We start from the raw sequence: 16815 nt of genomic DNA on the forward strand, positions 1-16815 counted from the left end.
AAGTATTTGTAAACAACACGGCGATTCCCTGGGGGCACCGCCGGAAGTGAAGGCCGTGAGCGATCGCCGAGGCCCCTGCACTTCCGTTAGTCGAAAAACTCCGGGGTAAAGGAAGGGGGGCAGCTAACTTGGCTTTGTCCAAAGTTTGAAAATACACCTATGAACACTAGCACCAGCTCTCCAGGGCTGGGTATCATTCAAAAATTCAGATACTGTTACCTATAACTTGACTTTGATACTGGTTCCTGAATGATATTTTTTTAATACCAACTTTATAAAATCCATTCAAACAAAAAGAAAACTACAAAACTAAACTTATTTTTAAGCTCCTTGGCATTGTAACACACTGAAAGCAGTTTCATAATATATGTATAAACCTGCTTACCACATGGTTTAAGTCGTGTGTCTCAACAGTTTCAGCTCATTAGTTCAACTTATTGTCATGCAACAGTTCATATACGGTAATATCCTTTGAAGTAGCACCCCATCAAATATGTTACCGACTTAATGTACAGTTACATAGGTTAGGTTAAGGAGAAGAAACATGGTGAGGACGTACTTTAAAATTACTCAGAGTATTTAACATCTGTCTCCTGGGGGAAAGTCCTGTGTTTTGTGATCCATCCACCACCTCAAACTGCCTCCCATCTAATTGGTGACGTGATTGTGGCCTACCCAAAAACGTGGGTTATACACAAATCACTGGCGCTTGATTTGGTGGGTTATACCATAAAACTTCAGTTAAAAGCCCAGTCCCTTTTGCTAGCCCGGTGTGGCTACACATTTTGATTAGCAGTTTATTTTTTAATAGAAGTTCTTCAGATATATAAAACCTGGTTGTTGGCTTCCTCAAATTACGTGCCCATTCCTCGATTACCCTGTGAGTTATTCATATTCCTTTAGACTGTAAGGGTCCTTAGATCAAAAGAATCAAAAGTTTTTCATAAAAGTTAATCCAAATTGTGAGTATTGTTTTAACAAGATGAAGTGGTGTTGTGTCTGTATGCCAGGTGTTGTAAGTCACCCTCTCTACTGTGCTGTCTGTCGGTAGCTAGATCAAATGGATGATTCATAATTGATATGTTATCTGAAGCCTTATTTTTACACATTGATACATTTACTTCTTCAGCATCGAATTTAGGGACCAAATGACAAGCCATTTTTTGGCTCAGTAGAACTGAAGCAATTCATTTAGTGCCTTTAATTATCTAAATTCAGTACTCAGCCTCTCTAAAGCTAAGAAATGGTTTCAGCACTTAGCTGCTCCTAAAACACAAACTGACATTTTTACATTTCTTTTTGTCCAGGGCTTAAACACAGGAGATATATTGTGTTAATTAGTGACCTTTAGAGGTGCTGATATTATTTTTTGGACGGAGCCAGGCTGGCTGTTTACCCCACCTTCTAGTCTTTATTCTAAGCTAATCGCCTCCTGGCTCTGGCTCCGTATTTATCACACAGATATGAAAGTGGTATCAAATTTTTCATCAAACTGCCTGCAATACAGCGAATAAGAATATTTCTCAAAATGTCAAATTATCCCTTTAACCAAGCCTGAAAGCCCACAGGCTGTTATTTCAAAGCGGGATTTTTCAGCCTAATCAACATCTTCAAAAGCACACTCTGTCTGTCTGTTGCTTCTCTTTAACCTTCAGCAGTTTGTACAAACTTATGCTTGAATTCTCCATCCATTTTATCTATTTTCTACCGCCGCTTATACAGGTCTGACAATATTCCCAGACACGATCAGCATCTCTCCCCTCCTGCTGAGAACAATCTGGACAAGACCTCTTTTTATCTGAGTCATCTGACAGTTTGCCAGAATCACTTTCTGGCAAATCAAAAGTCCTTCTTTAGTGGCCTCACTGAACTCTGCCCACAGAGTCCCACCAGAGCTGTGACTCTCCACCGTGCTGCAGAAAATGTAGTCCTTACCTGATATACAGTTCCTTTGGGCTAAAAAGACTCCATCTTCAAGCTGCCTTCAACACTGTTTTTCACCCTTGGTTTAAAGGGATAGTCAGGATTTTTTGAAGTGGGGTTGTATAACCGCGTTTCCACCACACACTTTCAGTATAGTAACCTTTTGGTTACGTGTCCCCCGTATATCTTCAGAACTACTTTTTCTCCGGTAAGCTACGGTCATTTCTCAGAGCAGGAGGCTCGTTGACAGTAGTGACACCGTCACATCAGAGCTACAGATGGTCAGCGTTTCACACAACTTCATGTCCAAAAACCTGAACTATCACTTTAAAGCTAGATCTGTTTAGCATTTCCACAGCCTCTTAGTGAAAGCTTACCAGCTCTGAACCATAGTTGGGAACATGCTGGCGTATTAACATTATCGTAGCTTGGCTCGTTATTAGCTGGTAGCTAGCTTCGCCCTCTCTGCAGAAGGAAGGATGGCGAGGCGTTCGGGTGTCATTCACCAACAATGGCTTTCTTGCAGTCCTCACCACAGAACAACAAACATGGCCTTCTCATGAGGTTTAGCAGTAGCCCTGAGCTCATCTTGACGCTTAATTCTGCTGAGTATCATCACTCTTTACCATGACACCCTGAGAGAGCTGTTTCCCTCCATATACACCATGAAGTACACGTCACACCCTCACAGGTTACCCACAGGACCACCGTCCTTAGAGGAGCAAAAGGGTGAACCAGGAACAGTCTACACCTTGTTGATGATTCACGGAACGGGGCGAAATGGCGGAAATTTCAGAACAAAAGAGAACAGGCTGGAGTGGTTAAAGTCTCTGTCACAGTTAATGGTATATTTAAAAACGTCCTTGTACAGCAAGAGTAACTGTTCACTTTTGACCAATCTGTAGACTACAGTGACTCTGGCTTCATCTTTTAGTATCGGATCAATGTGTTAGATACCTCAACAGAGGGGTGACGAAAAACTGGACAGAATAGAATGGGTCTGTTGCTACCATCCACAACGTTTGACCATGGAAACGCTTAAAATAACCATTCTTGTGTGTAACAAACTGAACTGAACCGGACTGCTTGGTAGAAACAAGGCTTATGATGTACTTATCCATAGTCAGTGTATCACCCTGACACTTACACTGATAATGATTTTTTTAAGTGGGTAAAATACGTCTAATGCAGTACATAGCTTCAGTGTCGGTACTGCTGCTGCTTCTCCAAACTGGGGTCGTGTCCACTGCTCTTGACTGTAGGTAGAGACTGACTATGGATAAGTACCTCATATAACCCTACCTCAAGAAATCCAAACTATCCCTTTAATGGTCACAACTTGTTCCATCCAAGTGTCCGACACACACAGCCACAGATCCATCACTGATCCCTCTGGTACCAGGTACGCTCATCAACCATGTCTGAACATGGTGTTCCCTGGAGACGGTCCATGATTAGCACAGAAGTCCAATAACAAAGCGTCATTGTGTTCAGGGTCGACTGTTCCCTTCAATCAACCCCCTCCTGGTTCTTCAGCATTGATCATATGGGTGTCGAGGTTCCACTGAAAGATTGTTTTTCCTCTGTTCAGCAGCAGCACGATCAGACAGTATTCAGACCCCTTCATCTTTTTACACATTTCATGTTGCAGCCTTAAATTATTTTTTCCGCTTCATCACTCTGCACTCGATGCAGCGTAATGAGCAAAAATATGATTTTAGAAATGTTTGTTGTTGAAAGGAAAAACCTCAGTATTCAGACTCTTTGCTCTGACACTTGACATTTAGCTCAGGTGCTTCCTATTTCTCTTGATCATCTTTGAGCTGTCTCTACAACCTTCATTGGAGTCCAGCTGTGGTAAATTCAGCTGATTGGACATGATTTGAAAAGGCACACACAAACCTGTCTATATAAGCTCCCACAGCTGACAATGCATAAGAGAGCAACAACAAAACCAGTCTGAACACTTTCTGAATGCACGGTGGCTCATTCTTAGAAAAGAAATCTACGTTTTACAGCTTCCACCAATTTACCAATGGTTATATTGTTCTTTTATATGAATGCCTAATTGCATTATTTATATGGTACCTTTAAAAACAGAGTTTATAAAGTGCCTTGACGGACAACTCAAAAGCAGAAACAGGATACTCAGAGGGCAATGTAGCAACAGAACGCCAAACAGTCCAACCAAACATAAAGGAGACAAAATTAAGACAAAGTTAAAACAAGAAAGCCAAAAATGCAAAACGCAAGACACAAAATGTCAACATAAATAAATACAAATAAAAAGAATGAAGGTAATAAAAGCAATAAAAAGACAAAATTTAAGGAAATAAAAAGACATCACATAAAAACAAGTCTATAAAAATGGGTTTTAAGAGGTGATTTAAAAGATGTCACCGATTCTGCGAGTCTTATCTCCTCAGGCATGTCGATCCAAAGTCGAGGAGCTGTGATGGCAAAAAGACAATCACCTTTAGATTTAAGCCTCGACTTTGGAACAGCCAGAGGGGCACTACCTGAGGATCTAAGGCTGTGAACTGGCTCATGTGTCTGCTAGGTATTGCGGGGACCCAGATGAGCTTTTAAAGTGCTCGGTAAAATCTTAAAATCAATTCTAAAACGAACAGGGACCCAATGAGACAAGCCAGGATTGGGGTTATGTGATGTCTGTTAAAAAAAAAGAAAAAAAAAAGCCTAGCTGGAGGCAAGGCTGAATTTATGGTGATATCAGATGTATGTCTTCTATGCCAGCACTTTGCAAGGCTTTATGAGGTCATATAATATCCCTCCATCTTGTGTTTTAAATGTCAGTGATTATTGAAACATGGTTTTAAGATCTGATTTGAGTCAATATTTTTTTATTTTTGACCAAAACCATGGTTCTTTTTTTACAGGAATAAAATGAAAAAGCTTATTTGGTTTCATATAAAAGCTGAATAACAGATTACTTGAGTTACATGGTGACACGTTGAGCTGGGATTTTTAAACGAGACACCACAGATGAGTTTATTTGCGTCCATAACACATCTCCTTCCAAACTAGTGGAAAAATTTGTCAAACATACACATTTAGGGATTTATTTTTGTTCACATTTGTGTTCTGGAAATATATGGAAAAAGCACATACTTAATTAGATGCCTCATTTGCATATTAAAACAAAATATTTCAGGGAACTTGTAATATGAGAAAAAATTGACTTCATGTAAGTAATCAACTGGGGATGTTCCATGGCGACATCTATTAGTTCTAGGGCTGTTGTGAAACTACGCCTACTTAGGGCAACAAAAAAGTTTATATTGGGTGCATCTGTACAATGGACAATCAATATATTTATTTTTATTTTATGTTATTTTATTTTATTTTTAATTTACCTATTTTTTTCTGTGTATAGTTGTGGGTTTTTTATACATTTGTGTGTTCTGCTGTCATACATTGGCAATACTCATAGGACAGGTCACTGATTCATCACACCTGGTAGGAATCTGTGTGTGTAGCACTGCTGATAGTCAAGGACTGATTCGTTTGCTTCTGTTTTTAACCACTTTTTATTATGTTTTGCACTTTGAGTGCCCTTCCTTTTTTGGCATTGATCTTAGTCAATGGGCAAATTCTATTTGGCCACAAGTCATCTTGTGGTGGACCCAGAAATTAGAATTCCACTTCAGACAGGACCACGTAAGTCAAATAAAACTTTATTTCCATTTGCAGTGTTACATTTGGCGGTATTGCTCTTTTCTGAGGCCTCTCTGCCTTTCTTCGTATCCTCTGGCCTACACAAAAAGCCTCTCCACGCGCCTACGTGGAAAGCCTAAGGCAGAGAGAGCACACTTGTCTGCCCTTACACGTGCAAACAAGAAGTCTGAGGCAGAGAGAGCAAACCTCCCTGCCCTTCCATGCGCCCACATGGAAAGCCTAAGGCAGGGAGAGCAGCAGCAAAGACCCCCTGGGAACAGAAGAGAGCAGCATCAATAACAAACAGAAATGACACTGATAAGTCAGACACAACATGAAAAGGAGGAGCTGGGGTGGAGGTTGGTTGCCAAGCAGCTTGCAGAAGAAGCAGCAACAGTAGGCAGGCCAGAGCAGTTTAAATAGGGCGCCCTGAATGAGATTCACCAATTGGTTGCATAGAAAGGAATCATGTGATCTATCAGCTGACTCCCTTCCATCAATCAGCTGCTCCATCAGTTGATTGGGCTGTTTGAGATCAGCTGATGTAGCTGGGATGTGAGCTGAGCTTGACGTCGTGTCCTGCTTGAACTAACGCTATGCTCAATTTTTTGGCCACCATGAAAACTGGCTTCAAAGCCTGGCGCACTTTAATATGACCACAAAATTAAACAAAAATTTTGAACCTGGCTTCATCCAATGTTCTGGAAATGACTGCAAATGCGCACATATTTAATTAGATATTGCATCATTTGCATTTAAACGTTAAATTTCTGAAAACCTGTGATCCCAAATAATGATAGTAATTGTCTGACTGTAAGTAATCCACTGGGGAAGTTTCAGGGTGATGTCTATAAGTTAAACATTTTACACTCTTCACCTGCCCTCACCACCTAATACCCTTTAGAGAAACGTCAGGCAAAATGAGCTTAGAATTAATCTAAAAACCCTGCGCTGAAATATTCATTTAGAAATAAATGCATTCTTTTGAAGCCCTGTTCCTGACATTTTGTTCATGTTGTAAAATGATCAGGTGTCTCTGTGGATGCTGCCTACGCTCACAGAGCTTCTTCAGCTGTGCTCATTTGCAACATCTGCACCGTTTGACCTTTCCTAAACAAATAAAGGATATTTCTGGCAGTAACCTCATTTGCACGCCGATTGCTCCATTGATCAGGCATTTAACCTGCGTGCAATAGGTGACACTGCCTCCCTAATCAATTTTTCATCACTAGCTGGTGGTATTTATAAACCATTACGTGATAATGGTTTTATGATGATGATTTGGAACAGGACGTCACGCTACACGTGTAGAGATGATTACAAACTGTTATTTTAACAGGCATTGATAATGCGCCGTGAATTCCAGCACAATAGAAATGCTGTGAAAATCTGCAAGCACTGGGGAAGGTTCATCGCCTTCGGGGTCAATACGACGTGTCTTTTTCTTCTTTGTTTCAATTTCTATCTCTTCGACAGGTTCAGCTCACTTCCTTGTCGCTCTCAGACTGCATCCATATGTTCTTTCACCTAAGCTCTCGATGATCGATCAGACTCACAGAGAATGAAATATAAGACTTTTTAAACAAATCAATACGGTGCAAAAAAAAAAAAGGTGTAATTATGAAGAGCATTGATTGAGATAAAGTTTGGGGATAGCAGTTTTAGGTTTCGTCTGTCATCACTTTTCTTGTTTGATTCTCACAGAGCCGCCGTGCCTCGCCGAGCTGGAGAGGATCCAAGTGCAGGAGGCAGCCAAGAAAAAGCCTGGTAAATTTATCATTTATCTTAAATAGCAGTGCTGTGATGTTGAAGGTATATTTGATTGAAGATTTTTTAAGGGGACATATCATGCTCATTTTCAGGCCCATACTTCTATATAAGTGTTCCACTAGAACATGTTTACATGCTTTAATGGTCAGAAAACACTTTATTTCCCTCATACTGTCTGTGCTGGAACACCTGCATTCACCCTGTGTGCAACACTCTGTTTTAGCGCCTGTCTCTTTAAGCCCCCCTCCTTAGAAAGCCCAGTCTGCTCTGAGTGGTCAGCATTTCCGGGTCTTTTACATTGGCACTATTAGGCATCTCTCCACTGTTGTAGGCCTTTTTCAAGGAAGACATTTTGACTTGTCACACAACGTATTTTCCTAGTCGACCAATAGTCATCATTTCGGGCCCTTAGTTGACTAGTCGTTTACGATAATTATTAAGTTATATATGGCCCTTAGTTGACTAGTCGTTTACGATAATTATTAAGTTATATATTCTGGGCGGGGCAACACAATGGTTTGAGTTGAAGGTGTGAGAAAGAATAGTATCAGTAACATTGTTAACACTGTGCTACATTACAGAGAAATAAAAAACCGTACTAATGAACCTTCATTAATATAGGCCTATATTTTATCTACAAGTGCACGTCACACACTGAGCGAGCCGCCTGTTAATGACGCTGTGGGCTAATGGGCATGTAGCTACTTCCATGTTTCAGATGATACGTCATGTTTGTAGTCGACCAATGAAGATGAGTTTACATATCACCTTGGGTTCGTCCTTCACCTTCTCAAAATGATCCCACACTTTGGATTTCCTGCCCGACATGTTATTAACTAGCCTGTGGAATAACCGCAGGTAACAGCCGTGTTAATTACACTGTGCTTTTCCCCTGACACCACCAGCCGCGTATCACGCCGACGTTAAAGGGCGGCTTTTTTTTTTTCAGTGTCTGATGCTGGAAGTCACTGCCCAAGCACCAGATTTTGAAGACTTCATAGTGAGACCGGGTTGGAGAAATTGACAACATCAGGAACTAAGGTTACATGGTGTGACCCTGATAGTAGCATGTAGCTACATGTAGCCGATTAGCTGTTGCAAGAGAATGACTGTAACGGAGAATAACTGCACTTTATCATGAAGAATCACCAATAAAAGCTTCAAAACCAAAATCATCATGAACTGACACGTTCCAGCAAGAATATGATTGGAAATTGGGTCAAACTTAACATCAGCAAACAAAAGAACATGTTTCCCAGATGTTAGCATGTTGCTACATGTAGCAGTGTGTGCAGGCTAATGTAAACACTTGTAGATGACCATTAAGAAATCCATCACAAACTAATGTTAACTTGTTTTGGAAGTAAAAAACAGTTGGAAACAGAGTATACAGATTCTCCTACACACATTTAGCTCGTTATTTGAAACTTTGGCCAGGTTTAATATGAAGATCCCACACTAACATCATAAACATGACAGAAAATAAGGAGAAGCATAATATGTCCCCTTTAAACACTGCACTTGAGTAGGAGCACCTTTTGGACAGGAAATTAGCACTGACTCACTTCAGATCCTTTCAAAGCCACATGATGCCATATAGTGAGCCATGAAGTGCACCGTCGAGCTGGCATGTGCCCCCGCACTCACTCCGCGTCCCTGGGTGTACTTACGTAATAAGGCTGCAGGCGAGGAGCTGTAGGAGGCTCATTTAAGAGATCACAAGCGCACGCCTCAGATTAGGTCCTAATCAGGCTGGGGGGGATTAGAGGGCAGCGCTGGCTTTAGGAAAGAGCGGGGCTAACTCGGCCATTTGGCTCCCTGAGAAAACCCATGCTCCAGTATCTACCAAGCATGCAACACAGCTGCTTTTTACTCTTCAGCTCCAAACCCAGAGAAATGTTCCACGCCATCCCCGAGGCCCTCTTGTCTCATTGCTTGTGTTTTCTCTAGTTTTCACGGTTGTGGAGAGGAGGGGAGGAAAGGGGTGGGGGGGTGGGGGGGGGGGGGGGTTCGGTGCTTGTTAGAGAACTGCTTTGGGTTTGACAAGAGTGTCCTGAGGGAGGCTGAAACACTGGAGCTCTGTCACCGAGGCTGTCACTACATTTTTTTACATGCCACTCTCACAGCATAAGGAAACACACCACGCCAACATACTGTACGAAATCACATCCAGTAGCATATGCATGCTTCTGTAAAACAAACAGTGAAGCTTTCTCTGTCTCCATGGTATTCACTGCCAAAAATCCGCCTCTCTATCCTGACTGATGGTCTTATCACAGGTTCGCTGAGGCGTGTTGGCATTCTCGTTTATGCTGTGCTCATCTCAGGCATCAGCATGAGGCAGCTATGTGTGCTAAGTGTATAAATATTTAACAACCAGGCATGTGTGTGCATGTTTGTGTGCGCAGGGATGTACATTCCCAGCTGCGACGAGGACGGCTACTACAGGAAAGTGCAGTGCGACCAAAGCCGAGGGGAGTGCTGGTGCGTCGACCAGCATGGTGGAGAGATGATGGGCACCAGAATCCATGGCAACCCTGACTGCGGTATGAGGCAAACACTTTTCCTCACACTCTACACAGCCAGAATATTTCCTTCTTATGAAGTAATTTTAGGCTGTAAGTGAGTCCTTGAAGTTGTTTTTTTTTTTTCTCAGAACATGAAATTATTTGCCATTGCAGTGAGATTTCACCTTCTTTCCAATGCAACTCAACATGTTTTATTTAAATCAAGGTTTCTTGATTTTAATGCACTGACCTGCCTTATTCATTTTTATTTGATAAGATAGACACTCGCTTCTAGAAATCCCTTAAATAAGTTGTTTTTTATGTAACAAATTGTAATCTTCTTCCTACATTTGCAGGTTTTTCACTTGTTTTGAGAATATTTTAAAGGTATTCGGGGGGCACATATGATGGGAAGTAACAGCTGCACACATTCAAAACCTCATATTGGATTTTAGTCAGTTACTCTTTTGATCAGTCAGTTAATTGTTTACTCTAAGATGTAAGAAAATGGTTCTCACACATTTTCAAAGCTCGATTTTTCCAGCCAGCCGTCCAAAACGCATATAGTCAGCGTCTTTGCATACGACATCATAAGTCGGTGCACTGTCCTGATGGAGGGCAGGCAACCCGGAGGTAACAACAACCAACGCTGCACAAATGCCCATGATTTATGCTGTTTACAGCTGTCCGGCTGATCAAATCAGATAAAAAACACGTGTCTTGTGAGTCCTGAAATAGTAGTATGTGAGAGAAGTCAAACGAAAACACAGAGAAATGGTGGCAGATGTGGATCAAAAACCACTGTCTAAACTCGGAAGGGGCAGAGTCAGCTAATGTCAAAGGTAAATGTTAATGTTAAAGCTTTAAACATATCTTGAGTTGGTGTTTACTTGTAATTACAATATGCTGTGACGAACTCTTCTATATTTTTTGTTTTGGCTAGTGTCAGGGTTTTTAACAGACTTTCACCAGACCCTGGAAATGGTTGACGATAGAAGCTGAGGTTATCTAGCTCAGTGGTTCCCAACTGATGGGTGGTGTACAGTCAATTTCCAGCACAGAGCTTTTATTTTGAAGTGCCATTTTCTGCTGTCAAGTGAATGCAGAGATAGCAGACTGGCTTGAGACATGGCTAAATGCAAGCATGATGCTGAATATATTAAACTGTGTGGACCTTGAACTAATGACAAAGGAAAAATCTGGACCCTGTGGCTGGACCGGTTGGAAACCACTAATCTAGCTAGTAGCCTGACACCAGCGACACATCCATGTACAGAGTTGAAATATAAAAAGACAGTAATTCTCAAGCACATTTAGTCATCCGGCCAAAAACAAGACCATAACTCTTTGGTTCCAAAGTTGGGGACCCCACCACACACAAGGTAGTTATAATCCGCTAGAGTCATGAACGCTTTTATCTGGCTAGCCGTGTTGTACCAGCCCAGTCACCAGAAGAAAATGTTGTGATGTGTTAAGACATGTCACATAGGCAGTGTTTCTTTTTTTACGATTGCATCGTTTGAGCCACAAAACCTCAGTGTTTTTCACCAACATATCAAGGCTTTTCCCAATGGCATTCTAACCTTGGTGTTTTTACCTACACACCGCAGTGTTTCCCAGTAGCATTCGAGTCTCGGAACCTGGGAGTATTTCATCGACCTGTCCCTGCTTTTCTGGCAGCTTTTGTGCCACCAAACGTGGGTGTTTTAAGCCAAAATATGATCCTTTCCTAAGGATAACTAAACTGTTTTTGTGCCTAAACCTAACAACATGTTCATCACAGCGTTGTTGACAAATGTTAAGTTTCAGTATATCCGATACAAAATAAAGTACAAATGTAATGTATCCATGATTTGCAGAAATATTCAGTTTTCTGGCAGTTGGGTTGGTAGTAAAGTATGAGGTCTGGAGGACGAGGTAATGTGTAATGACAATCACATCCACTCGTCCAAATTGGTCAAGTTATGTGAATAGACTTTCAATTTTCTGACGATGCCAGCTGCCTGCAAGTTCATCCAACCCTTTTATGTGGTCACATTCCTCTATTTCAAATCACAGTATATGGATTTATCCCTTCCTGCCCTCCATCTGAATTTTGCACATTGTATAGTCACCTGATTGCAACATTCTTCACATGTGAGAGGCTAAAATAAGCTAATGTTTGGCATTTTTTGCTTGTCAGTCATCTAATTGTTTTGGCATTATGACAAAACCATTCCTCACGTATTTGTCCTTCTCCAGATGAAGTGGCGGGATATTCTGGAGATTTTGGGAGTGGAGTGGGATGGGAGGACGAAGAGGAGAAGGAGGCAGAGGACACCGGAGAGGAAGCGGAAGAGGAGGAAGAGGAGGAGGGCGAGGCAGACGATGGAGGATACATCTGGTAGAACTGTCTGACCCCATGTGGAGAGCCGAGTCACAGCCGCTGGCCTGAAAATCTACAGGGATGGCTCTCTCCTCATAGCAAAAAGATTTTGGGATCGGACCGGGGGAGGCATGGAGTTGTGTATCATCCTGGTGGGATATGTGGTACCGGGCGGGTCCAGGGATGAGACGATGACCAGTTTTTGTCTTAGATATGTGTAATTGCTTCATTCTCTTGTCTCTGTTTTTTGAGCAACAGAGCTTTTTGTTTTGCCGTCCTGGAAAAGCAGGACCCACTGACTACTGCGCCATAGGTAGCTAAAGTCCATCAAAATTCCTATCGCCCAACCGCCATCTATGCATATAGAGATTACCAGTAATTTTGTATCGTGTGAACTGCTTCAGTATTAGAGCTGCCGCCCCACTGGAATGACTAGAGATCAGAATTTAGAGGTATATTTTGACTTTTTGGGAAATTAGCTTGATTGTTGTCTTGTTGAGAGTTTTGTGAGAAGCTTAATATCTCTCTAGTGTTGAATATGAAGCTAGAGCAGGGAGACTGTTAGCTTCGCTTAGCATAAAGACTGGAAATGGGTAAACAGTTGCTAGGCTGTGTCTGGAGCTTAAAAAATCACCCTACCAAAACATCTAAAGCTCACTCATTAACATTTTATATCTTATAGCTGTCTTCTTGTTTAATCCGTGTGTAGCAGTGTAACAGTAACACGTTTGTCACTATGCAGCGTTATGTGTCGGACTATCCAGGAAGTCACGGCAGGAAAAGAAATGATCCAGCACATACATTCTTCCTCAAAAAAAAGGGTTCCAATAGGGTTCCTGCTTAAGGGCTGAGGTGCTACCCAGAACAATTTGCCTCATAAGAACCCACATTTGAAAAACGGGTTAATCAAGGGTTCTTTGTAAGACTTAGGGTTCCATTCCAAACCCGTTTTATCCAAAGAACCCTTTTTTGAAGAAAGAGTTCTCCAAGGATTGTTCAGAGCATGGGTGATAAAAGATCCACACCCTCAAATATTTATATATTTTCATTTTACTTGTGTATTGCCTTAGTAGATGTCTCTAGCATCACTTTATGCCATACAACACCACATGGTCTGCTGAATTTTTTTTTAGGCACTCAATACTTGACATTTTGTATTCTTGAGTTTCGATTCCCCAACCCTACTGCAACATTGAAATAGTAATGGTTGTAGTAATAGCAGTGATTTCACGAAATCTCCTTCACCCAAAAATGTGACTGTGAACCATGAGTGTTTTGGATTGCACTGGACCACATCATCTGGGACCCTTTATGAGTTTCTGAAAGTCTAAGACTGCTGGACGTGAATATCCTGGGTAGGTTCTAGCTGAAACCCTTGAAATATGACATGATTCATGGTAGAATTCCCTGCGTGTGTTCTAGGTGAAACCCTTGAAATATGACAAAAGTTGTGGTAGAATTCCCTGGATGGATTCTAGATGAAACCCTTGAAATATGACATGATTCATTGTAGAATTCCCTGGGTGGGTTCTAGATGAAACCTTTACATTTTGACAAAGGTCATGGTAGAATTCCCTGGGTGGGTTCTAGATAAAACACTGTAAATAAGCCATGGTTCGTGGCAGAATTACCTGGGTTCTAGCTGAAACCCTTGGAATATGACATGGTTCATGGTGGAATATCCTGGGTGGGTTCTAGATGAAACCCTTGAAATATGACATGGTTTCTGATAGTATTCCTAGGGTGGGTTCTCGATGAAACCCTTAAATTTTGACAAAGGTCATGGTAGAATTCCCTGGGTGGGATCTAGATGAAACCCTTGAAATGTGACAGAGGTTGTGGTAGAATTCTTTGGGTAGGTTTGAGATGAAACCCTTGAAATATGACATTGTTCATGGTAGAATATCCTGGGTGGATTCTAGATGAAACCCTTGGAATATAAAAGTGTTCTTAATAGAAATCTCTTAGTGGGTTGTTGTTAGTACTATTACAAAATGGAAAGGTTCTGGACAGAGCCTCCAGAGAGGTTTCGGGATGAGCCCATTACATCATAGAAGGGTTCTCTGTAAAACCCCTCATAGGGGGTTCTGGGTGGCACCTTTCACAGATGGTAGTAGGTATAACCAAATGTTGGGTTCTGGGTAGAATCCTCCTAAAGGGTTTCAGGTGGAATCTATATTGAAGGTTTTACCAGAACCCAAAAAGGATCTCCTATGGGGACAAGCTAAAGAACCCTGTATGGTTCCAGATAGCACCTTTATTTCCCCATGAGTGTTATACCCCACAAAAATGCCATTTCTTTGTACTTACTAAACAAACAAGATATTTGTGAGCTTTAGAGGTGCTGGTTGGCAGATTTTGTTTCCTTAGGACTGAGCCAGAGTAACTGTTTATCCTGATTTTAATCTTTTGTGAATGATTTGTCACTGTTGTGTTCACAACTTGTTTCTGCTGCCCTCAAGTGGCCAAAATATTCAGTTATTGATATCTAACAGCTTCCCATCTGTAGCTTCATATTTACCATACAGACCGAGGGTAGTATTGATCTTCTCATCAAGTGTATTTCCTAAAATTTTGACCTACTCCTTTAAAATAGTTCAGTGCAATGTGGTTATGTATTTCCAAACTGATTCTGTATATAAATCCAGTGTAAGTGATCTGTGAAGCGAGCTTCGAGGATTTCAGGTTACCACGGTTCCATGCTACCTTAATGATAAAGGTGCACCACAGCTCATAGCAGTTTTTAAACCTTACATGCTTCACAAATTATACACACAATACAGGACCTACATTTCCAGTACTTTTATTGAAAACCTGTAGAATGTACTTTAATGGCCCAAACTGCACCCACGGTAGAAACCACTAGTCGCTCTCATCTGCTGAAATCATGTCAAAGAATGTGCCACAACTATGTTTTATTCTGAGTTTGCAACTTGAAAAACTGTATTTTGTGTTTATAAAAAAAGAAAATGTGTGCATTACTTGAAGTTTTGTGTGTATACTTGAATTCACATTGTAATTTTTTTCTATGAGAATATCGTTGCCATGTCTTCATCCATGCTATTGGTAGGCCAGACATTTGGTTGTTTTTAGTATTGCATGTTAGTAAATAAGAATGTACTTCTAGGCTGAGCACTTTACTAATAAAGGCACTGGAGCCAAACTGTATGTTGACTTCAATCTTTTATTATCATCCAGCGAGACATTGGGCTGAAATGTGGCTACTGTGCCACCAAGTCACACATCATCCCCGTCTGTATTTAAGGATGAGTAATTTTGCTATGATCCTGCTAGATAAAGAAAGAAGTGCTGTGCTGAAGCGCCTGTGGGGAAATTAAATGAATCCGTAAGATAATGTCAGGTTGATTGTCCTCGCTGTAGGAAGGTAGTCAGGAGAGGATATGTATCACTGACCGACGTCGGCTGCTACGCATTTTCAAATCCAGCTTGTGAGCTAAAAACAGCAGAGGTGTGAACTCGAGACACATGACTTGTGTCAGACCTGAGTCACAAATTGGATGACTTTACACTTGACAAAATCAACAAAGACTTGCAACTCAACTTGTACTTTGACACCAGTGACTCATGACTTCACATTGACTTGAGCCTTATGATTTAATTAAAAAGTATTATATTTAAAAAGTGTGCCAAGAGTGATTTCATTTCCTGAATCAACTATTCCCAGCAAGTCTACATTTGATTTCCAAGATGATCCACTTTGTTTGAACCAATCCAACAGCTTCCAATCAAGTTGCAGGTAAAAACCATGAGGAACTAACATTACATTACTGAGAGACAGTCAAAAAAATAATACCAAACATAATTTTGTTGCAGTATGCAAAACGTGTGGGTTGAAAATTACTTACAGAGACACAAAAACTTCCAACAAACTTGTTGGGACTTGATATGGGATTTTTCAGTCTTGAGTTGGTACTTGACTTGGAACTTGGTAGGCTTGACCTGGGATTTACTTGGGACTTTTCAGTCTTGAGCTGGGACTTGACTCAGGATTTTTTTCTCTTGACTTGGGACTTTACTTGGGACTTTTCAGTCTTGACTTGGTACTTGACTTGGGACTTACTTTGGACTTTTCAGTCTTGAGTTGACACTTGACTTGGAACTTTCCAGTCTTGACTTGGCTCTTGACTTGGGACTTAATTGAGACTTTTCAGTCTTGAGCTGGGACTTGACTTGGGATTTGTTTTATCTTGGCTTGGGCCTTGACTTGGGACTTTTCAGTCTTGACTTGGGACTTTTCAGTCTTGAGTTGACACTTGACTTGGAACTTTCCAGTCTTGACTTGGTACTTGACTTGGGACTTGAGACATTTCAGTCTTGACTTGGGATTTTTTTTTTTTACCTTGACTTGGGACTTGTCAGTCTTGAGTTAGGACTTGACTTGGGACTTGTCAGTCTTGACTTGGGACTTGACTCAGGATTTTTTTTTTATCTTGACTCAGTCTTGACTTGGGACTTGACTCAGGATTTTTTTTTTATCTTGACTAGGGCCTTGACTTGGGACTTTCCAGTCTTGACTTGGTACTTGACTTGGGACTTACTTGGGACTTTTCAGTC

The 16815-nt window shown here is 41.1% G+C and overlaps 1 protein-coding gene across 1 annotated transcript in view; it reads left to right on the plus strand.

Annotated features, from left to right (window-relative positions):
- Positions 1-15395, plus strand: part of LOC126399584 (testican-2-like) — a 109383-nt gene extending 93988 nt beyond the window's left edge. The window contains exons 9-11 of the mRNA XM_050059662.1: positions 7303-7365; positions 9777-9914; positions 12117-15395. Coding sequence (XP_049915619.1) covers positions 7303-7365; positions 9777-9914; positions 12117-12262 — 347 coding nt within the window. The 3' untranslated portion in view covers positions 12263-15395. The remainder of the gene's footprint in view (positions 1-7302; positions 7366-9776; positions 9915-12116) is intronic.
- Positions 15396-16815: the final 1420 nt, after the last annotated feature.

This window comes from Epinephelus moara, chromosome 13 (genome assembly GCF_006386435.1).
Source record: "Epinephelus moara isolate mb chromosome 13, YSFRI_EMoa_1.0, whole genome shotgun sequence".
Taxonomy (NCBI): domain Eukaryota; kingdom Metazoa; phylum Chordata; class Actinopteri; order Perciformes; family Serranidae; genus Epinephelus; species Epinephelus moara.